The sequence below is a fragment of the Hyaena hyaena genome, unplaced genomic scaffold (assembly GCF_003009895.1).
Source record: "Hyaena hyaena isolate Hyena2069 unplaced genomic scaffold, ASM300989v1 scaffold_116, whole genome shotgun sequence".
NCBI lineage: Eukaryota > Metazoa > Chordata > Mammalia > Carnivora > Hyaenidae > Hyaena > Hyaena hyaena.
Window position 1 is genome coordinate 2,767,224 of NW_024080748.1, and position 23,186 is coordinate 2,790,409.

The following is a 23,186-nucleotide window of genomic DNA, read 5'->3' on the forward strand; positions in this document are numbered from 1 at the left end:
CATTCTCCGTTTTCACAGTCCTTTCCAAAGGCTACAAAATAAGCGAATGCGGGTATACTGCCATTTGCTTAACCATTTTTCTTCTCTTGGACATTTCATGTGCTGCTCTTTCAGGATTAATAATATTGCAGTGAACATCTTTCTCTGTGAAGCCTCTCCTGTCTTTTGCGTGATTTTCTGGGGAAGAGCGATCCGAGAGTGGGGTTAGGGATCCCAAGTGTACTGCTCTGTGCCCACCACCCGGCAGCTGACATTCAGAAAAGTCACGGGGGCCCTCCTGTGAGGCTTGTTCAGGAACATGGCTTCTCCTAACCCCCCAGTTTCAGCTCTGATTTTCCCTCTGCTCCCCAGGCCCCCGGCTCTTCCTGTCCTGCCCCATCGATGTGGATGGCTCGAGGGTGTGGTTCACCGACTTGTGGAACTACTCTATTATCCCCTATCTGCTTGAAGCCGTCAGAGAAGGACTCCAGGTGAGGCACACACTTGCCATTGGCCTCCTCAACATTGGGGGTCATTCTGGTGACCAGATGAGTTCTTATCTCTTCCTCTAGGCGTGTGGCTGACATGGGATGACAGCCCCTCACTGGTGAGGCCATCAGTCTAGCACAGAGTAGGACACATACTCAGCTGCAAATCCTGGCCCTGCCACTCTTATGTGTGACCCCAGGCAAGTCGTTCAGCCTCTGTGCCACACTGATAGAAGAAGAGAATAATAATTCTCTGCCATGAAGGGTTATTGTGAGCGCTAAGTGCAGTCATGGCCAAAAGTGCTCAGCCCAGTGCACAAGAAGTGGAGGCACACATGTGTAGCACGTCACAGTTTGCAAAGTATTCTCCTATCAGCTGTTTGATTCAAGCCCTGCATTAGTCCTGGGACTTGAGCAAAAAAAAAATTGTTTTGGTCTCCATTTTTCAGAACAGGACAGCTGAGGCCCAAAGAGAATAAATGACTATAAATGACTTGCCCAAGAACATAAAAGTGAAACTTGAGGAATCTGGGATTTGAGTCCAGGACTCTGGCTCAAATTCCAGGTTCTGAGGCTCTGGCCCCATGGCACTCAGTACCTGTCCCCAGGACCCCTCCACGGTGACCCTGGGGCCCGCAAGGCTGCAAGTCCTGGCCCTGCAGTGGCAAGAAGGCAGCACCCTTTACTTCTCATTCAGCCCAGCATTGAACACTGGAAGCGTAGCAGTGAATTGAAGCTGGCAACGGCGGCCCCATTGAGCCAGGAGGCGGCTGCAGCTTTCTTGCTGAGTAACAGCAGGCATCAGGCACAGCTGAACCAGCCATGTCACCAGGGTTTCCTCTGTACTGGGCAATGGGAGACACGAGATGCTGCCGTGGGCACACCCACATGCATGTATGGGGTAAAGCCCACTAATCGCTGTGGTCTATGCTTGTCACCTCTGCACGTTTGGCAGAGCCTGGCTGCTTTGTAACTTGCAGCAGCACCTACAGTTTCAGAGGCGTTCAGGACATGTAGGAAAAGAATGTATTGTACTTCTCGTGACTGCTGTTTTGTTGGCCTGGAGCACATATCCTGTAAACGCAGGCCGCCATGTTGAAATAGAAGTGCACTGTGAAGGCAGAGTAGCAAGAAATTGAGGGTCCTTGGGTCAGCCCAGAAGCATTGCGTAGCCACATGCAAAGATCGTTCATTGATGGCAGCACTGCTCCTGTGTCCTATGGCTTTCATAAAGAAAGACCTGAGGGATTTCACCTCTTTATGGTGGAAACTCCCTACGTAGGTAAATTCACTGGCCTGGGTCAGCAGGATATGATTCAGCCTTTATTCAGATGATCTGTTAGCACCACAAACCCAAGCAGCCACGCAGTCACTCCTATTTTCTTGGGCCAGTAGAAGGATCTCCTATGTGCTGGATTCCTGACATCTGTTTTGTTTCAGAAGCCCCTCTCTGGTCTCCATCAAGGGCCTCCGGGGGCTGCGGTGTCCCCTGCACCTCTGGGAGACCCACACTACTCAAAAGCAGCTAGGGAATTAGGGGTAGAGGAAGTGCACCATTGCCTCTTAGTTTTGCCTCACCTTTCGGTTGTCCATTTGCTGCTTCTTTGCTCCAAATCTGTCTTGTGATGAGGGATGGGGAGTAACTTCAGAGTGTGCTTGGAAGAACCCACGGACTCTGTTGGATAAGGGCATCGTTTGCCCAAGGAGGCACAAACCAACAGTGGGGAGACTGTGCTCCAGCCTTGAACTACACATCAGCTGGCCCTGGCCCAAGGATGAAGGTGCAAACACCCTGCTCCTTTGGACCTGAATTTCAAAGAAGGCCTTCTGGGCATAGCTATAAAGATGGCGTCTGAACTTCCTTCCCTTCTTGGAGTTCACTGTAAAGGAGCACTTGGTCTCTTTCCCACTGAGAGCAAGGAGGCAACAAGTTGAAAGAATTTGGGGATGGCTATAGAATAGTCCGTTGGGAATAACCAAAACATGGAAAGATCCTAAGTGTCCATCAACGGAAGAATGGATCAAGAAGGTGTGGTTTATCTATACCATGGAATACTACATGGCAATGAGAAACAATGAAATCTGGCCATATGTAGCAACATGGATGGACCTTGAGGGTGTTATGCTTAGCGAAATAAGTCAGGCAGAGAAGGACAAATATCACATGTTTGGACGTATAGGAGGATTAGGAGGAACTTAACGGAGGACCGCGGGGGAGAAGAAGGGGGAAATGGTGGGGGAAAGGGAGAGAGGCAAACCATGAGAGACTCTTGAATGCTGAGAAACAAACTGAGGACTGATGGAAGAGGGGGGGAGGGGGGAGATGGGCATGGAGGAGGGCACTTGTGGGGATGAGCACTGGGTATTATATGGGAACCAATTTGACAATAAACTATTTGTAAAAAAAAAAAAAAAAAATGTCCGTTGGGGCAGGGAACAGAGACATGCCACCATCTGATGGGACTCAAGTTCAATGTGAGGCAAGAAAAGTCATTGCTCCTCTGTGCTATGAGGTCATTTAAAAGACAGTCTTTCAAGAATGTGGGAGCAACCAGAGGGAGGTAGCCAGGTTAGCATTTTCATTTTACCAAATTGCTCAAAAGTGAGCCATCTCACCCCTAACCTATGACCTCCTCCTGGGGAACCTAGAGAGAACCCACAGAATCTGCTGATTCAAGAGGAAACCTGGTGTGTTCTTCATGCCTCTGGTTTTGAAAGCAAGTCAGCTGACATTTATTGAGGGACCACTACTTGCTGGGCACTGTGCAAGGGGCCTGACGTGCATGATTTCATTTAGTTCTAACAGCTCAGTGAGTACCTCATAAACGAGGACACCAGGCTCACAAGTGGTTTTGACTGGTACCCAAGTTCACTCAATGGGGAATGATAGGTCAGCATTGAAGCCAGGTCTGGCTGATCCCTCTGTTTACTTCTGTGATTTGCAGACTGTCCCAAGGACCCCCATAACTCCCAGAAGCCTCAGGTGGCTCAGGGAACAAAGTACTGTATTTTATACAGTGACTTTCTACATAAGATTGTATATAACAAAAGGATTCCTCTTTTTTTTTAATTATTTTTTAATGTTTATTTTTGAGAGAGAGAGAGCACAAGCAGGGGCAGGACAGAGAACGAGAAGAAGACACAGAATCTAAAGCAGGCTCCAGGCTCCGAGCTGTCAGCACAGAGCCCGATGCGGGGCTCAAACTCATGGACTGCAAAATCCTGACAGATGTCGGACACTTAACCGACTGAGCCACCCAGGCGCCCTAAGGATTTCTCTGTCTTAAAAAAAGTTTGATTCCCTACTGTCCTTGGTGTTACCTTGAGTCCACGCTTCCTGTGTGCTGGGCACTGTGTGGGGTCATTGACCCCTCACCTGTCCCTGCAGAATGAGGGTCATGGCCAGGAGGGGAGTGAGCTGCAGAGTCAGAAGTCTCACAGAGGCCCAGCTTTTACTCCCCGGTGTCTTGGCCCACAGTTTCTGAGCCAGTGCGCAAGCCAGGCTCCTCCCTGCCTTGGGGCAAGTGCATGTCCCATCTGTCTGTCTCTCTGTCCAACTGTCTCCGCTGCTTCCCAGAGCTGCCTCAGGGCTCCATGGTGGGGCTGAGGAGCTTTTATGTTAATTCCTTTGCTTGCCACAGTAGTTAGCCGACCATTCATCACCTGGCCTTGAACATGTCTAGTGGCAAGTGTGGAGGCTTGTAAAAATATTTTCTGTTCTTGCAGATGATGTTCACATGAGCCTGATGTACATTTGTCTTATGACTCAGTTCCCAGTCCTGTTCCCCTTTGGAGCTGTCCCTGTTAACATTTGCCAAAGCGTCCAAAGGCTACAAAGCAGCTCAGAAGCCCTGCGCCCCCCTGGTGGACGGAGAGAGAGCATTGGGCCATTTATCAGATGACTCAACCTGCTCTGAGCCCCTGGACAAGTCTCCTGTCTGTAAGCCTCAGGTGTCCTGTCTGTGATCTGAAAAGCTTAGACCAGAAGAGTATTTTCTCCAGCTGTCTTCTGTGGAGACCCGCAGGTGCTCAGACTACTCGGTGGTGGGCTCAGGGGAAGAGTAAATATTTGAAAAACCACTGGGTCATATGATGTCTAAGGACATGATGAGCTCTACATCCCAGCCTCTGTTGCTCTGCAGCCCGGAGCCTCTCCTCCTGACCAGCTCTAGAAGTCAGGTTTTGGTTCAGCCTCACAAAGGAGGTCTGGCTTAGGAGAGGTGGTCCAATCCTCCCTTTGGAGGGAGAAGATTTTAGAAGTGGCAGGAATGCTTCTAATCGAGAACAGCCTTCTTCACTTCTGAATACCATCCAGATGTGTGTGTGTTCCTTCCCTCCCCGACGTGCACGCACGTGCACATACGCACAGCTTCAAGGGATCTCTTCTCGCTCAGACTGTGAGTTGCCTTTAGAACTCCGGACTGAATTCTCAGGCCTGAGACTCCCCACTGCCCCAGGGGGAAGGAAGATTGAATGACAGACAGGGGCAGCGCGTGAGCCAGGAGGGTGCGAGCGTCCGAGAACACAGTGAGGTCATAGGAAGCTATGTGTGTGTTGGGTGCATATGGAGCCAGTTGCTAACGGGGAGAGATGGGTAAGCACCTCTGCCACTCATACAGGGTGGGCGGCTTCCCAGCGAGTCCTACGTAAAGCTCACAGGTGCCTCAGGCAGTGGTGAGTCCGCCAAGTTGACACATCCTCGTCTGGTGGACAGTCTGGTCCGCACCTCTCTGCTCTGGTTTTGGCTGAGTCATGTGGCTCTTGCTGATACCAAGTGGCTCAGAGTGGAGTCAGTCAGGAGGGGTGGAGAGGGGAGAGGCCCAGGTAAGGAAGCTGAGGCCCGAGGTCCCAGCCCAGCTCCACTCTGTAACCTTTCACATCTGGTGCTTCTGTCTAGGCCCCGACTTCCCCATCCTGTAAATGAGGCCAGGTGACCGCAGTTCTTTCCAGCCGGGGCAACCTGTGACTTGCATAGACGTGGTTTTGTCAGAGTTCAGCTCTGGTCTGTTAGCAAGTCCTCTCTCCCCCCTCAGCTGGGAGAGCAGAGAGATCAGACAGACAGGCTGTGGTCTAGGGACACTTTCACGCTGGTGCCCCCTATGGCCACTGTGGTTCAGGAGTCTTTGGTCTTTGTACCCATGGTCTCCTGTAGAGAGGGTGCCTCCCAGAGCCACCGCCAGCACCACGCTGGGAGAGCGCATCTTGTCTGGGCCGTGAGCAGATCTACCACATGTCCTTAGACTCGGTGGTGCGTGAAGGTGGATAGACTCGTAGGTTTGCTGCTTGGAATAATGTGGTAGTTAAACAAGAGATTCGTAAAGCGCCGCTAGCACACTGTGAGCTGTTAGAGAAGAAGGACGGAGAGGACAGCTAGCCACACCGTATTCAGGGTCCAGCCTTGGGAGGTGCTGCCGCCTGGGTTCTTGTCCTTGGAAGAGTGTACGTGTTTCTTTTTTTTTTTTTTTTAATATTTTATTTATTTTTGAGAGAGAGAGAGAGAGACAGCATGAGCAGGGGAGGGTCAGAGAGAGAGGGAGACACAGAATCCGAAGCGGACTCTAGGCCCTGAGCTAGTTCTGTCAGAACAGAACCCGATGCGGGGCTCGAACCCATGAACTGTGAGATCATGACCTGAGCCGAAGTCGGACACTCAACCGACTGAGCCACCCAGGCGCCCCAGAGTGTACATGTTTCTTGACATTGCTAGTAAATGTCACTGGAGGGGGCGCCTGCCTGGGCGGCTCAGTCTGTTAAGCGCCCGACTCTTGATTTCGACTCCGGTCATGATCTCACGGCTCCTGGGATTGAGCCCCATGTCAGGCTCTCACTGACAGCATGAGATCTGCTTGAGATTCTCTGCCCCTCCCTCCCTCTCTCCCTGTCTCTGCTTTTGTCCTGCTCACATGCTTGCTGACCCCCACACTCGCTCACTGACTCTCCCTAAATAAATAAATAAATAGATATTTTTAAAAGTCACTAGAATAATTTTATCATTATTTAAGGCTTAAGGAAAGGTCTTAAATTAAGCGATAATGTAATTTTCTGTTTCAAGAGCAAATTAGTTGTTATGGACAGTTTTGAAGGCTACATGAGAGAGATACTTAAAATTCTAATACCCATGTGTGACCTCTGTTAACAGTCTGCTGTTTTGAAAGTGACCAACGCTGCTTTAGAGGGGCTCTGGGAGTCAGATCTGCTTCAAGAAATGGGGTTTTATCAAACTGGGGCTCTTGGTGACCCCTGCCTGTGGTGTGGATGCCCAGCACTCAATCTGTGTGGGAGGGCATCTTTGGGGTAGGGCGCCCCCAGTGGGATACTAAAGCCAGCTTTATGCGAGCTGATGGTCAACACCTCCTTCCAGCTCCAAGTTCAGTGAGAGCATATTTGTAGTTTGAAATTGGCCACAGTGGGTGTATTTACACCACAGAAATTGGCAAATGCTTCAACTCACATGGTTGTCTCCCCCCACCCCGCCATCCCACCCCCCAGTGGCTACTTTTCACATCGGGTCAGCAAAGCTTGAAGTTTAGGGTGACACAGTAAGGCAGTGGCAGAGCTAAGATGTGAACCCAGGTCATCCGACTCCAAAGTCAGTGCCTTTGACGCCCCCCACTAGGTCATGTTGCCTTCAGTCTTAGCACATCAAGCTGTGTGTGCCTAATTCCACCATCAGGGAAGGCAGGAAGCTGGGCTTGAGGAGTTTCTCAGATGACTGCTAAACCAGGCCTGCAGAAGAGGTCTCCAGCCACTCTCAGACGATTCCTTCTTTGCCTCTTTTCAGCTCTATGGAAGGCGGGCCCCCTGGGAGGACCCTGCGAAGTGGGTGATGGACACCTACCCCTGGGCAGCCAGCCCGCAGCAACACGAGTGGCCTCCCCTGCTGCAGCTCCGGCCTGAGGACGTCGGCTTTGATGGCTACTCCATACCTCGGGAAGGGTCTGCGAGCAAGCAAATGCCCCCCAGTGACGCTGAGGGAGACCCACTGGTGAGTCCTCAGCTCCCAGAGCGCTTACTATGTATCTGTCATGCAAGGCATGCTGGGAATACAGACATGACTGAGCCAGGGTCTTGCTTTGGAAGGCCAGACCCATCCCATGATTAGTCACATTTTTGCCACTATTTTCTTCCATGGTGTCGATTTCTCACTGTCCTTTAACCCTCTGAAATGTGCTCTGGTATAAAGTAACAGGTTAAGAATTTGATCCCCCTCCCCGCAGACATCCCTATACCACTCTCTGCCCTCTGGTTTGGGTGCCACCTTTATCCTGCACCGTCCTTCTCCGTTAATCTCTCCCATTAGTAACAGAGCAGAGGCAGAGGTTGCTAAGGAGCAGAAGCCCAAACGAGCAGATCAGGAGCACAGGCTGGGAGAGGTTTGAGGGCAGGAGGGACTCACAAGGGACAGGGAGGCCTGAATACGTTTCCCAAGGCCAGTGACAGGAGTGAAGCCTTTAACACTGCCCGGGTTTCTTATTTACCCCCACCATTGCTAAAGCAAATAAAGGCCCTTTGAGAAGAACCTGGACCAGGGACAATAACACTCTAATTATGGTGTTCCCTGCCTATGAGACCCGTACATAGTCCCCCTGCGAAATTAGATCTGAATAAACCAAAAGCTCTATAAAAGAAGGTGGAAGCACGTATCCCAGAGCCTCCCATCCTTAAGTGACCATTATCATGCCTTCAGTTTACCCTTGAGCTACCTTGGCAGCTGAGGCAAAAGGAAAAACACAGCAGAGACTATGACTTGCATGACTTAATGAAAGAGCATATTCATAAGGGATGCAGCAGGATTACAAGACAGCTAACTTGTTGTTCAATGCCTGATGACTAACTGATTTACCAGATAAAAATAATCATAGCTGCTTTGGCTTGTCTGCCATCCTCCCGACTGGCAGCGGCAGGGAGGAGCCTTGGTCCTGTTGAGACTTTTCAAACAGGAACTCTATTCTAAACGGTGTTATTATTTGTTACTATGCACAACCTAATTTACAGCGTCTGGACAACAATAGTTTCGTGGAAGAAAGGATTAGACTTTTGTGGAAGAAAGGATTAAAAAGCCCATTTCTACCATTAATGATGGCTAAAAGCCAGAGCCGTGGAGATCTGTTTGTGGCCATGGGCTCATGAGGTCTTCCCTCATGACTAGGAGAGAGTTGAGGAGGTATCTAGAGGAAAGAATGGCTCCTTCCTCCCCCGGACCCTCATTTCTTACCTGGGAATATTCGTGTCCCTAATTAAACCTGAGGGGATTTAGGTAAAACCTGGAGTTCTTGGAACAGAATTCTCTCTCCAACCCCAGACCCTCAGAAGGGAGCTGTGCCAGCTCCGTCAGCCCACTTTACAGTTGCTGTTTCTCCCTGCCCAGCGCCAGAGATCTCTGTTAAGATAGCTCTCTTGTGTACTGGTATCTCTCTCTCTCTCGTGAGGCGGAGACCTCCAAGAGAACAGGACGGACTCGTTATTGTTCCAGAACACCTACTGTAAATACACTGGGGATGTTTGATGAGTGAATAATTATGGCTGCACAGGATGGTCCATGGTACTACCGCTCCACCTCTTCCCTCATCATGGCTTTGCAGATGGACCCCAGCTGATGGTGTCCTGTGCCCTGGCTCACTGGACACCATACACGACCCCGAGGGGCAGTTGGCTAGGAAGCAGCTGGATTTCCTGCCCAGCTACACCGCGTCTTGGCTTTGCTCAGAGAGACCTACTTTCCAACTTACTTGCTAAATACAATATAAAATACACAATTGACCATTGCAAATAAGTTCCTAATTCCCCCCTTCACTCCTAAACAAATGACCAACAGACTGCAGACCAGGGAAGGCTTAAGAACACCCTTTATACTCTTTAAGTCAAATGATGGTGATAGCAGATCTCATGTCTTGAGCACTTAGCACATGCCAGGCCCTATTCTGAGCATCTAATGCACATCATGTCATTTTGTTCCCTACTTCACCCCTCTGAGATACAGGTGCTACTGTCGCCTCTACTCTGTCAATAAGGAACTCTGGTGGCTCTGGTATGTTAGGTCATTTGCCCAGACTTTCCCGACGTGGAATCCAGGTTTCTCTGTGTTTTGTGGCTCTGCCTGTAACTGGTGCTGTCTTTTATCTTCCGTGGTGGCCTTGACAGGAGCGGGCGCACAGCCGGCTCCGGGCTGCCCTCTGGCCGGAGCCCGATGTATCCGTGGGCTTGCTGCTCCCTGAGGGGGGGCCTTGTGTGTCAGACGTCCGCAGTGCTGATGCACCTGTTCCAGCAGCAGGGACGCCGGACTGGCTTCTTCATCCAGTTTGAGGCCTGTGCTTGAGTAAGGTGTGTCCTTTCCAAATAAAAAATAAATACTGTATTTACAGATGACTTCCCATTTTGTTTTCTGTGCTCTACATATGGTAACTCAATCCACACCATAAGGTGGTAGGACAGGCATGATTTTTGTTCACATGTGGCCGGTGAAGAAACTAAGGCGCCAAAGGTTGGCTGACTTACCCACGGCTGTGCAGCTAGTAAGGAGTGGAGACAGGATATGAGCCCTGCAAGCACGGTCCGTGGTCCGCACTTGTGTCCCCGGCCCCCGCTGTGGGCTGCAGCCCAGAGCGAGGCTGGAGGAGGGAGCGTGAGCCTGGCAAAGGCCGGAGGTGGGCAGCCCCAGACCAAAAGCTGCTCATGCTCTCACTCTCTCCCCAGATGAACATGCTGATGAGGCTGCAGGAGGCAGCCAACTACTCCAGCCCCCAGAGCTACGACAGCGACTCCAACAGCAACAGCCATCATGATGATATCCTGGACTCGTCCCTAGAGTCCACTCTGTGACGGAGGCCAGCCATGGAGCCTCCCCACCTCCCCCGTCCACGCCCTCTCCACCTGCGTCCCCTGCACCATCCTGAACATGCCCTCCTGAGCCAGCGCCCGGCCGCAGCGTGAGAGCCACAAGGATACCCAGATCCCTCGTCCTCCAGCCTTGACCCGGGCGCAGGCCTCGCAGGCCAGCCGCCTTGGGACCACTTCCCTCCACAGTGAGAACTGCACTATCTTCTGTTTATTTTCATTATCGTTTACCTTGTTGCTGTGACCTCCCTAAGACACTGAAGATACTTCTCGGGAAAGGATCATCACCGTTGAAATGAAAAGATTATAAAAGAAAAAAAAAAAAAAAGGAAACCAAGAACCCACTAGAAGCTCTGAAACCAAACAGCATCCTGCCAGGGAGCTGTCCAGGGCAGACGAGGCTGGAGCCAAGCTGGAAATGTGCGCTCCACAGCTTTCACTCAGCACAGAGCCCCCTGACCAGGTGGTGCCACCAGCGCCCCCACATCCGCCTCCCTGCCTTCTACCCCGCCGACCCCGGAAGAGAACTGTGTTAACTAGGGCGCTACAGAGCTACAACACAGGGAAACCTCTGTTTTGCTTTTTTAAATGGTGCTCTCCTTACCCGAGAGGTATTTTGCCTGTTCCAGTTCAACCACACCTTTCAGATCCGGCAGCCTCCAGTCGATCCCTGAGCGTGAGCGGATGTGGCCACCATGCAGATAGCATGTGTCTACTCCCTCCTCTAGAAATGAATCAGGTTTTTCTTTCTGCAAACACTGTGTACAGTGAGAATTGGTCTATTTTGGAGAACTGGTTACCCCTTTGCCGATGAGGTTGAGTTTCCCTCTTTCTGACTCTTTGAGTTTGAATATTTTCCCTTCCCCCACCCCCCTACCCCCACCCCATCCCGCCCTTTGGTCAGAATCAGTCCTTTGGTGAAAGAAAGAACCGCAGGAGTTGAGTTTCGGTTTGGTCCTGCTGAGTTCTGGTTTTTCAGTTGTCCATCCTCACGGTTTTACACCTCGCCACCTCCTGCTGTGGCTGGGGGGAGGGGAGGTGGTTGTGTCCCTCCTAGTGGACCAGGACCCCATCCTCCACGCGTGGGTGAGCCGGGACCTTGCCTTTCCTTCTCGTCCTCGAGGCTTCAGAACGCACATTGACACCTCAGGCGTGCCAGCCCCAACCTCAAGTGGGGGTGCTGAGGTCACCTCGCAAAAGACTTGCACTTTCCTCAGAACCAACGTGACGCAACTCAGCCAGGAGCCGGCGGCCACTCCCTTCCAGAAGCCCCGGCCTCCGTCCGGACGAGTCTTGCCTGACCTCTTCGGTGCTGACCTTCCCAAAGCGATGCCTTACTGGTTTTGTACTAACCGTGTTCATTTACAAGTGTTGTGCCTGCCTGGAGTCCATTTTGTTGTTTTCCCCATCAGAGCAAACAGGGCTAAAAAGTCATCTACTCATTAGGAGGACTCAAGTTGCTGTGACTTTTCTCATCCAAAAGACTCATTTGTGTGGATGCGTGACCATGGGAAAAAGAAAAAGAAAAAACAACAAAAAAAGAAAAGATGCATTTTTTTTTTCTAGGTTCTTATCAGTCTCCAGCTAACACTCTGACTGGACAGTGGTCTGTCTTATGCAGGAAAAGGCAAAAGTTCCTTCAAGTCCACATGACATTGCTGATACATACCCTGCTAGTATGTGTCTTCAACATACTGGTATTTTCTTTACAGAGAGCGGTAAATCTTTGTTTGTTTCTGCTTTATAAAGAGAATCTTTATTGGACCCCAGTAGGGGTGTCTCTGTTAATGATCAGGGTTTTTATTCTATCTTCCCCATTCCTGTTTCTGAAGGTCCATCTCTGTACACTTTTTCTCATTTTCTTACCATAAGAACTTGACCTGAAACTGCTCACATGACCTTGGACGACACCATTTTCTTCCTCCTTAAAGAAAAAGGAGAATATGTCCCACTAGCTGGTGAATGGAAAACCTCTACGTGCTGTCCGTGCTTTGTTCTCCATAAACTCAGACTCTCTTATGCGCAGCCTTCATTAGCCATCTGGGTGTGTGAGTGTGTCTTGTTCTGTTTAGTTTTTTTCATAAAAATCTTAAACCATGAATTTAGCCTGTGACCACGGGCCACACCCTGAGCCTTCTGGTAAACCTGAAGAGTGGTCCTTCTCAATCTGTTTCCCAACGATGACCTTACACGCTCATACTGTGAATTTGGGAGGAGGTAAAATGGACTTCTCCTTGGGGGCAGTTTTCCCAGTCACCTTGTGAGTAGACACCTGCCAATATTGTTTGAAACTTTTTAACTTTTTTTTTTTTTTTTTTTTTTTTTTAGTTATACCTTCTCTTCCTCTCCTCCTCTCTCCTACAGACTTCCCTTCCCTCCCACTGGGTCCAGGCTCAGAACCGAGACCTCTGTCCCTGGTGCTGCCTGACTAGTGACCGGTGATTTCAAGTAGTGTAGCCCTCGTGTGATTCACAACTCCGTGTCCTTCCTAAAGTTTCGGGAAGCAGGGTTGTCTGATATGCACATTTCTTATTTTGGTCCTACTTTACTTTAGTGTCACTCACCTTTGACAAAGTGACTTTGTACTCATTTAGGGCTCTGTCCGAAATGCTTCCATTTTGCCTTTTTCTACAGTTAGGCTAATTTTGAGATATATGAAATTCTATGCAACATTTATGTTGAGTTACCAATGGAAGCCAAAAGTCTTCTCCCCAAACTGCCAAGAATTAAACAGGCCATAAATGAGATGGGAATATCTTTTAATTTAAATTTGAGGGTGGGGGAGGGGTGGGACAAGGAACGAGACTCGCCTAGACCTTTGTTGTGTCTTGGGGACATTTTTTATTTTACTGTTGATGCTTCAACTTCAAAATTCTGTGTATTCAAATTTGATCGGGGCGAATCTACTTCAAAAGGAAAAAATAATCCAACTTTGTGGATATTAAATGGAAGGTTTGCTGTTTTAATCTAGTTGTTTCCAGTGGAGCAGTTTATGAAATATGTCCTATAAGATGTACATTTTTTCATTGTAACATAGAAATTGTAAATAACTGATTAAAGTGCTGCATTTTGATGAATTTTTTCTAGCCATTTTTAAAGAGAAAACTAGGAATTGAGTATTTTGTGTACGGTATGTTTCTTTCCTCCTTCCCCACCTCCCTCCCTATTTAATTTTCATTTGTCATGAGGTTTTTGGATTTGCCAATGATCTACTGGAGATCATGCCCCACGTCATAGAGAATAAAGCTGATGATTGTACCAGTCTTAAATTATTCATGATTCAATAAAATTGATGCTTATTTATTCAGATTCGTGGTTTGGCTTTTCTGTGCTGGAGCAAGTCCTTGTCGGAGTTCAATTTCATTCCAGCAGGAAGCCATTCTTTTTGGATACAGCAAGCAGGGAGAGCCCAGAACACTTGCAAACCTATCTTTGTCACTATGTCATCAACATCCTACCTCCTCTCAGTTTCTCATCTAAGTTATTGCTACTTGTGTGGTGCTTTTTGGAAATGCATGACTTCAGACTCCTCTCCACCTTTATGAATCATTGGGGATCTTACGGAAATGCGGATTCTGATTGGTAGGTCCAGGGTGGGGCCAGGTTCTTCATTTCTAACCTCCTTCTAGGCAATGCCAGTGCTGTGGGCCCTACACTAGACTTCGAGCAGCAAGCTGTATCCGTCTCCAGCTGGAACCCCGGTCGATTCCTTGGCACAGAGGGATTTTTTTTTTAATGTATTGAGAACCTATTAATGGCCAAACTGCTTTCCCAAACACCCCAGTATAATCTGCAGAGTGACCCCAAGGAGGTAAATATTCTTCCTTTATATTTTACAAGTGAAAAAAAAAAACCAGGCTCAGAGAAAACAACTTGCCAAGGATCCTGGCTAAGAGGTGTGGGAGTTGGAGTTACAGCCTCATCTTCCAAATCCAAATCCTGCCTCTCTGGGCTGCCTCTAATCTTAGGGGCCCTGTTCCACACGGCAGCTGGCGTCCATTGCAGAGCACATGCGGTGGGAGATGATATCACGTCTTAGCATTCCTGTTTAATAGCAACAACAAAAATTTTAAAGGCTTGAAGTGAGGCCTTTGGTTTTGCTATGAACTCGATCCTACACAGCTAGCTCAACTGCTAGTGACGCGAGGTGTCCAACTCCTAAGGCACAACTCCTATAATGTGCCACAGTGGCCCAGCCAGGGGGAGGGAATCCAGATGTTTAGCAGAGGCAGTTGTAAATGCCGGTCCAAAAAAATGGGTGGCGGAGGGGCTTGGTACAGTGGTCTGACTAGATGTCCTGATTTCTAAGCTTTTCCACATCAAATATTCTACCCGTTGCTACACAGTCCTTTCTGATGTTATCTGGGAAATAGCGTCAGCATATACAAAGGGCATGATGAACTGAAGGACTTCAAAGAGAAAGAGGGAATGGAGCTGCGCATTTAAGCTCTTGTGTGCCGGACTCCGTACTAATAACTTCACTTCATCACACAGAGTCACAGCACCTCCAAGAGATGGATGCTCTTAACGCCATTTTACAGGGAAGAAACTTGAGGCTGAGTAATGTTTAAGACCTTGCTCTAATGCAGAAATGGAGCCCTCAGTGTATCTGGTTCTAAAACCCATACCCTTTCTGCCACATGATATTAGTCTCTTAGGTTGGACTTTGAGGGGAAGCTTACACATCCCTTCTGCACCTGTTACCTATTGCTGTGTAACAAATTACCCTCAAAATTTAGCAGCTTAAAGCAACAGACATCTGTCAGTTTGTGTGAAGCAGGAATCTGGATGTGGTTTAGCTGGGTCGTCTGATTCAGAATTTCTCACAAGGCTGCAATTAGCATGTCTTAAATATTTACAAAGAATATTTAAAAGTAGGAACTAGAGACAGCATCATTTATTTTAATTTTTAAGTAATCTCTACACCCAACACGGGGCTCAAACTCACAACCCTGAGATCAAGAGTCATATGCCCCAGCCACGAAGCTAGCCAGGCACCCCAGAAATCATATTTAATTATAAAATGTCAAATGTTTTCCTGTTTAGGAGGCAGATAGAATGCCTCCTGTCACCACTTAATGTCACAGTAGAGACCATAGTCAGTGGAGTGAAGCAAAAGGAATAGAAAGGAAAAAATTATATTTTTTATTCACAGATAACATTATGTACTTAATCTGAAAGAATTCACAGATTATTAGAAATAATGAGTTGACTACATTTGCTGGATACAAAATCAATATACAAGGGGCGCCTGGGTGGCTTAGTCGGTTAAGCGTCCGACTTTCGCTTAGGTCATGATCTCGCGGTTCGTGGGTTCGAGCCCCACGTCGGGCTCTGTGCTGACTGCCAGCTCAGAGCCTGGAGGCTGTTTCAGTCTGTGACTCCCTCTCTCTGACCCTCCCCTGCTCACGGTGTCTCTCTCTCTCTCTCTCCTAGAAATAAATAAAACATTAAAAAAAAAATCAATATACAAAAATCAACTGAACAGGGGCTCCTAGCTGGTTTAGTCAGTAGAACTGGTGACTCTTGATCTTGGCGTTGTGAGTTCAAGCCCCACATTGAGGATAGAGCTTACTTGAAGAAAAAAAAATTTTTAAATCAACATCTATATGCAGCCAGAGTTTAAAAACTTAAAAGGTACCAGTTTAAGGGCATCAAAAATATCTGATACTTAGGAAATAAATGAAATGTCAGATGTGAAAGACTTCTACACAGAAATATATGAGACATTGTTGGGAGAAATTGAGGAAGACCCAAAGAAATGTGGGGCCATATATTATGTTTGTGGATTAGAAGAGTTAATGTTGTAAAGATGTCAGTTTTTCCAAAATGGGCTATCAATTTGATGTGCTCTCACTCAAAAGCCCAAAGTAGTTTTACAGAATTGACAAGATGATTTTAAATGTATTTTGAAATGCAAATGGTGAAGCATAGCCAGTGAAGAAAACCAAGAGAGACTTCTCTACCAGATATCAAGTCTGACTGTAAAGCTCGTTAAGAAAATGATCTTGGTACAAGAACTGACAGTAGTTCAAGAAGATAGAGTAGACATTCCCCAAATAAACCCAAAACATGCTTGCTTTACTACTTGGAATTTGTGAATAGCATCTCAGACCAAAGGACCTATTTCATGGAGAAGGAACTTGACCGAGGACCCATGACAGCAGGATCCACTGGTCCCTACTATAAAGCTGGAGGTTGAACTATCTGTCCTCTTAAAGACTCAATTAAGGCACCAGTTCAGAAAGGCATTGTGTGTTGGACATTGTCTTCCAGGCAACAGTACATTTGCAACCATTGTCCATTATGTGTTGCTGGTGCCCAGAAACTAGAATACGTGAGTTTGAGGGGTCGGGGAGCACCTGGGTGGCTCAGTTGGTTAAGCATCCGACTTCGGCTCAGGTCACAATCTCACTGCTCATGAGTTCGAGCCCCGAATCGGGCTCTGTGCTGACAGGTCAGAGCCTGCTTCAGATTCTGTGTCCCCCCCTCTCTCTCTGCCCCTCCCCTGCTCACACGAGCTCTCTCCCTCAAAATAATAAATAAACATTTAAAAAAATAGAATACATGAGTTTGGGAGGAGTGGAAGTAGGTGTGGCCCCCTCCAGCAACCTGCTTAGGGAATTTTTTTCCTTCCTGTCCTACAACTTTAGGCTCTGCAAAATTAGAGGTGCCTGTGTGTGGGCAGGCAGGGGAAGGTGGGAGGAGGGGATACTTCTACCACTTCATTTAAGGCTATTGGACCCTCTGCTACCGGACCCTCTGCTACCAGACCACTTGGCTGGTAGCAGATGAACTCTGACGCTAAGTGACTGGAGGTACTGTGCTGGCAGGGTAGTTGACCCTGATCATCACCAAGAGCTAGGGCTGCACCATGGGAGCAGGGGCAATTATGTCTGGAACTTAGAGAATTCTCAGAAATACCCCTTCATATTTCCCTGCCTGGTGATAACTGTGAATGGGCATTTGCAGCCTCCGTAGCCCAACAAGGCCAAGTTAGTTGCTCAGATCCTTCTGGAAGGAAGTGTTGGCTGAGGGTAATACAGAATGCAGGACCAAGAAAAGAGATGCCAAGTATCAGTGATGGCTCAAGGACCAGCTCTTAGCTTGTCCCATTAACTCTCCCATTCGGAGTCTTTAGAGATCGTGACCAGCAATGACCTTGGAGTATCAGTCACGCAATAGACTTGATGCACCAAATGAGGGGTCTGAACATCACAAGGCATGAGCTGTAACAGACACTGTTGGTGCCTCAATCCATACCCCTGAGTTCATCTGAGCCTGCAGTGGACAGCTGGTGTGCTGACAGCATCCCACCACAAGCCCCTGCATGTCCCTGCTCCCCTGAGACCTTTCTCCAGCGCCACTAAGCCTCTTCTGCCCAAGTGCAGAGCAGCCCACAGGAGATTTAGTGCCCTGAGGGACAACCTACAAGCAACAAGGTATAGGAGTTGGTGGAAGAATGTCTCGCATTCCCATCCTTCTGCGGGTAAGTGGGAGGCACAGTCTACAGGGCTCTCCTGAGGCTCTCAATGGGACTGAGCCCCAGTTGCCCACAGTGGCGATTAAGGAGCTCTTCACTGGCTTTCCCTCTTCCTTGTCACATCTTGTCTACTCTTTCCCTCAAGGCTGCTTGAGAATCACACAGCGAGGGCATACCCTTGAGAGTGAGTCTGCCTTAAACTCTGTCCCCCAGACACCTCACTTACCTCACCTTGGTCCCAGCCCTACCCTCAGTCATGCTTCCTGCCACCACAGCACAAATGGGCTATCTACCCTTTGGTCCTTTCTCAGAATCTGATAAGCCAACGCAGCAATTTCCACTCTCACTTGTTATTACGGATTGAATCGTATCCCATAAAAGGATGTGTTGAAGTCCTAACCCCCAGAACCTCCAAATGTGACCTTATTTAGAAATAGCATCTTTGCAGATGTGACAGTGAGGTCATATCGGGGTGGTGTGAGCCCTTAGGGCAATATGACTGGTGTCCTCATAAGATCGTAAAGATAGAAGGAAAGAGTGCCACGTGGAAGTGGAGGCAGAGGTCGGAGTGGTAGCTGTACACTGAGGAGCACTAAGGACTGATGGCCCTCCCACCAGAAGCTAGAAGGAGGCAAGATTCTACCTGGAGCCTCAAAGAGAAGTCTCAAAGGGAATATCGCCCCACTAACACCTTAGTTTTAGATTTTTAGTTTTCCAAAATATAAGAGAATACATTTTTTTGCTTTAAGGCACCCAGTTTATGGTACTTAGTTATGGCAACTCCAGCTAATCAATATAGTTATATACCCAACAGAAACACATATATGTATTTATATTTACATATAAAGAAATATATACACAATTGCTAATAGCAGTTCTAATATTTATTATAACAAAACATGGAAACAGTCCGCACACACCCATTGGCAAAAGAAGACAAATAGAATTATGATGTCAGTGTCACACAGCAGTGAAAATATTTATAGATAAATTTTGGGTAAATGTTGAGTGAAAGCAGCCAGACACAAAAGGAGGCCAAAAGTGTGATTTGATTTATATAAAGTGCACACTACCATTTAGGGGCCGGTGCCTGCGTAGATGGTAACACTATAGTGAGAGTGGAGCCAGTGGTCAGGAGAGGTAAAGGGTTGCTGGCATCATCCTATTTCTTGACTTGGATGGTGATCCCACAAGCAGTTGCTTTGTGATAGTTCATTGAGCATGTGTCTTTATTTTCTGTGTACTTTTTTTTTTTTCTGGGAGTGTTATACTTCAAAATAAGGCTTGTAGGCAGTAAACACTGCCCCAGGCTGCCTGCCTGACCATCCCATTCAGTGAGTGTGCAGACCAACCGGAATGTGACTCTTAAGAATGAACAGGTGAAGGTTTTGACCCTGATCTCACCAATTCTCAGAAGGTGGTTCCTGAATCCTATAAATTGGAGGCACGGTTTTCCTCCACCTTGACACTGATGATGTGTGAACCTGAACAGGTTAGTGCCACTTCCCTAGGCCCCAACGCCAACCCCCCCACCCCCCCGCAAGTGAAATGGGACTAACCACTCCTATCTTGCAGGATCCAGGGAGGCCATGTGTGCAGAGGGTGCCTGTGAAGCACTTCCTTGATTTTCCATGTCCTCCCAGCCCAGCCTCTTCTGGCTGTGCAATCTCTGTCGGAGAGGCCGAGCAGCCTCTGTTGGAGGCTGGAGCTGTGGGGCCTCAGAGCCTGGAACCGGGTGCAGAAGAGGGAGCCTGCAGAGAGGCGTGCGGGGCTCCGGACAAGTGGAGACTTCCTAAGGTCACAAACGGGGAAGAGGCTGCTTTTTGAGACAGCGAGTGCACCGTCCTCATGGGAGTCCAAGCGAAAGCTGGAGGACCACCTGACCCAGCAGCGCACAGATCCCCGGCCTGGTTGCAGGCGAGTCCGGGGTGTAGCTAGCCTGGCAGGATTACCTCAGGCAGGACACACTGGAAAGAGTGTTGGGGTCCAGAGACCTGAGTTACTGGCTCCTACCTCGGCTGTCTGCCTTAGAGACTCTCAGGGCCGTGGTTTTCTCATTTGTCTAATGAGAGGATTAGACTGGCTCAGTGTTTCCTGGTGTGGCTCACCACCTCTAGCCCAGGAAGCACGATAGACTGTGGCCTTCCCTTAGTACCGGGGACTCAGAATGTGCTTGGGACAACTGACCTCTCCCACCCAGCTCCTGAATCACAGGCTGCAGTTAGGGGCAGCCTCTACACCTCACAGTGGCCACGAGGGGGCAGCAAAGCCCAAGCAATGCCAATCCTCCATCTGGCTGATTTGCCTTTCTTGGCTACCGAAAAGGGCATAGAAACATAGCTAAGCACACGTGGCAGTCAGATCTTGATTTCTAAATGCTATTCTCCACAAAGAAAAAAATAAACCTGAGCTTCTTGGAGAAATGGTTCATGGCAGGCATGGGGCAGAAAAATTACAAGGTAGGCCCAGAATGTTTTGTTGTTTTGAGGAAGCCCAGGCTTGCTCAAGAACTGTTGGAGATGTTTCTAAGGGACACAAGAACCAGCTCAAGGGGCCTCTTCTGGCTAAGTCTGAAAAAGAAAACTGAGCATCAAAAGAAATACTAGTGGTGATACATTATGATATAATTGAAAGAAACCAAAATCTGCAAGTCCGTTTCAATAACAAAAGGCTAAGAGTGTCATTACTCAGATACATACAGCTCAGCTCTAGGCCTCTTTCTTTGCTAGGCAGACATAAAAGGGACTAGTTCTACATATGTGATGTCATGAAGTAGACACTTCTGGATAGAGACCTAGACAAGGTCTTCAAAACCAGTAGCTTAAAATCCTGCAGTGACCCACAGTTATGTTTGCTCACCAATTTTTTTAAATTAGGAAATTGCACTTAAATTCTAGATTTCCAGCTTCTCTTAAAAACCAGGCAGTCTGCCTTACATTCCCACACGGCAACGATCGGCTAGAGCAAACAGAACTCAGCCAGTTCAGTGGGCTCTGTGTTCTGCAGCTCACCAGAGTCCCCACCAGAGCCCCTTGCACTGATTTGTCACTGGCCTGACCCCCAGGGGAATTAGAATTCATGTCTACTATACTTCCTCAGAGAGGACGTATCATCATTAGAAGACAGGCATTTCTTAAGAGAAATGGGAGAATGAAGAGGCGACCTCCCACTTATAAAGATTAGATTTGAAAGGATTCTTCCTGGACTTCAGAAAAATGAGACCATCAAAGTTCTCTTTCCTACACCTAGAGTGCCCCCCCCCCCCCCCCCCCCTTTGTCATACAGATGCCTCTTCTTTACTTCCTTCAGGATTGAGGGAAGAGATGGTCTTGTAAAACAGAAGAAGAAAGGGCTAGAACTGAAGTAAGACCATTCCCTAGGGGTAAGAAGTTTTCCAAAAAGTCAATAGAAAGCTTTCTGATTAATGTGTGAAGAGGGGAGCTTTTTGAAGAGAGGCCGCATACAATGATGAGGTAGAGTTAAGGGGCAAGGTTAGGAACAGAAAGAAGGACTTAAAGTTCTTAGATGCTGCAGAAGACCCTGGTGGCTGTCTACCCAATCCTTCTCCTCCCCTTTTGATTAACAGAGCTCCAGTTTTCTTCAGGCAATAATGTGCCCAATCACAGAAAGTGATCATAATTGGCCAAAGCCAAACTGACAGATGCTTTGCGTGTGGTGCACAAGGGTCCGGTTCTGTCCAATGCGATGCAAGATGTCGGCTGGAGGATTCTGGAAAGGATTTTTCTCCAAGGTAAAAGAGATTCGTGTGCAAAAGAAAAGTTCCCTTTGCCATTGTTCTTTTTGCTTTCTATTATGAATGCTGTCGTGTGAAGTGATTCTTAGAACTGAAACAGCCATTTTGCCACCATAAAAAAAAAATTCAAACCCGGCTTATATGGTCAGCTAATCTGTGACAAAGGAGATAAGAACATACAACAGCCTGGGTGGCTCAGTCAGTTAAGCCTCTGACTCTTGATTTCAACTCCAGTCATGATGTCACGTTTCCCAGTTGGTGAGTTCAAGCCCCGTGTCAGCTCCATGCTGACAGTGCAGAACCTGCTTGAGATTCTCTTTCTCTCCCTCTCTTCCCCCTCCCTGCTCTCTCTCTATATATAAAGAAATAAACTTAAAAAAATATATACAACAGGGAAAAGACAGTCTCTTCAACAAATACAAAAGAATGAAATTGGACCACTTTCTTACACCATATACAAAAATAGACTCAACATATACAAAAATAGACTCAACATGGATTTAAAAACCAAATGTAAGACCGAGAACAATAAAATTCCTAAGAGGAAATATAGGCAATAATCTCTTGGAATTCATTGTAGCAACAATTTTCCAGATCTATCTCCTGAGGCAAGGTAAGCCCGCAAAGTTAAACAATTGGGACTATGCCAAAATAAAAAGCTTCTGCATAGTGAGGAAACTATCAACAAAACAAAAAAGCAACCGACTGAGTGGGAGAAAATACTTGCAAATGATATATCTGATATGGAGTTAGTATCCAAAATAGGTAAAGAATTTACACAACTCGACACACACACACAAAACCCACAAATAATCCAATTAAAAAAGTGGGCAGAGGTCCTGAGTAGACATGTTTCTAAAGAAGACATGCAGATGGCCAACAGATACATGAAAAGATGCTCAACATCACTAATTTTCAGAAAAGTGCATACCAAAACCACAAGTTACCACCTCACACCAGTCAGAATAGCTAGTACCAAAAAAGATAAGAAATAACAAGTATTGGTAAGGATGGAGAAAAAGCGACCCTTGTACACTCTTGGTAGAAATGTAAATTAGTGTAAATTAGAGAAACAGTGTAGAGGTTCTTCAAAAATCTAAAAGGCGAAATACCATATGATCCATCAATTCCACTTCTGGATATTTTCCCAAAGCAGATGAGAACACTAATTCAGATATAGCACTATATTTATTGTCACATTATTTACAATAGCTGAGATACGGAAGCAGCCCAAGTGTCCATCAATTGATGAATGGATAAAGAAGAGGTGGTATGTATACACAATGGAGTATTACTCAGCCATAAAAGGACTGAGTTCCTGTCATTCACGACAACATGGATGGACCCAGAGAGAATTATGTTAAGTGAATTAAGTCAGTCAGAGAAATACAAATAGCACGTGATTTCAATTACATGCAGAAACTAAAAAACAAAACAAAGAACAAAAGAGAAATAGAATCAAAGAGAACAAGCTAGTGGTTGTCAGAGGGGAGGTGGGTGGGGAGATAGGTGAAGCAGGTGAAGGAGATTAAGAAAGTACAAATTTCCAGTTATAAAATAAATGAGTCATATGGATGAAAAGTACACCTGGGGGCCTATAGTCAGTGTTGTAACAACTTTGTATAGGGACAGATGGTAGCTACACTTA

At 47.5% G+C, this 23,186-nt stretch overlaps 1 protein-coding gene across 5 annotated transcripts in view; it reads left to right on the top strand.

The window, feature by feature from the left end:
* NAV2 (neuron navigator 2) overlaps positions 1-13,608 on the top strand; it is a 399,681-nt gene extending 386,073 nt beyond the window's left edge. For all 5 annotated transcript variants that reach the window (XM_039236776.1, XM_039236778.1, XM_039236779.1 and 2 more), the window contains 3 exons: positions 352-470; positions 7,249-7,452; positions 10,161-13,608. In XM_039236776.1, the coding sequence (XP_039092707.1) occupies positions 352-470; positions 7,249-7,452; positions 10,161-10,286 (449 nt within the window). In that variant the 3' untranslated portion in view covers positions 10,287-13,608. The remainder of the gene's footprint in view (positions 1-351; positions 471-7,248; positions 7,453-10,160) is intronic.
* The last annotated feature ends 9,578 nt before the right edge of the window (positions 13,609-23,186 follow it).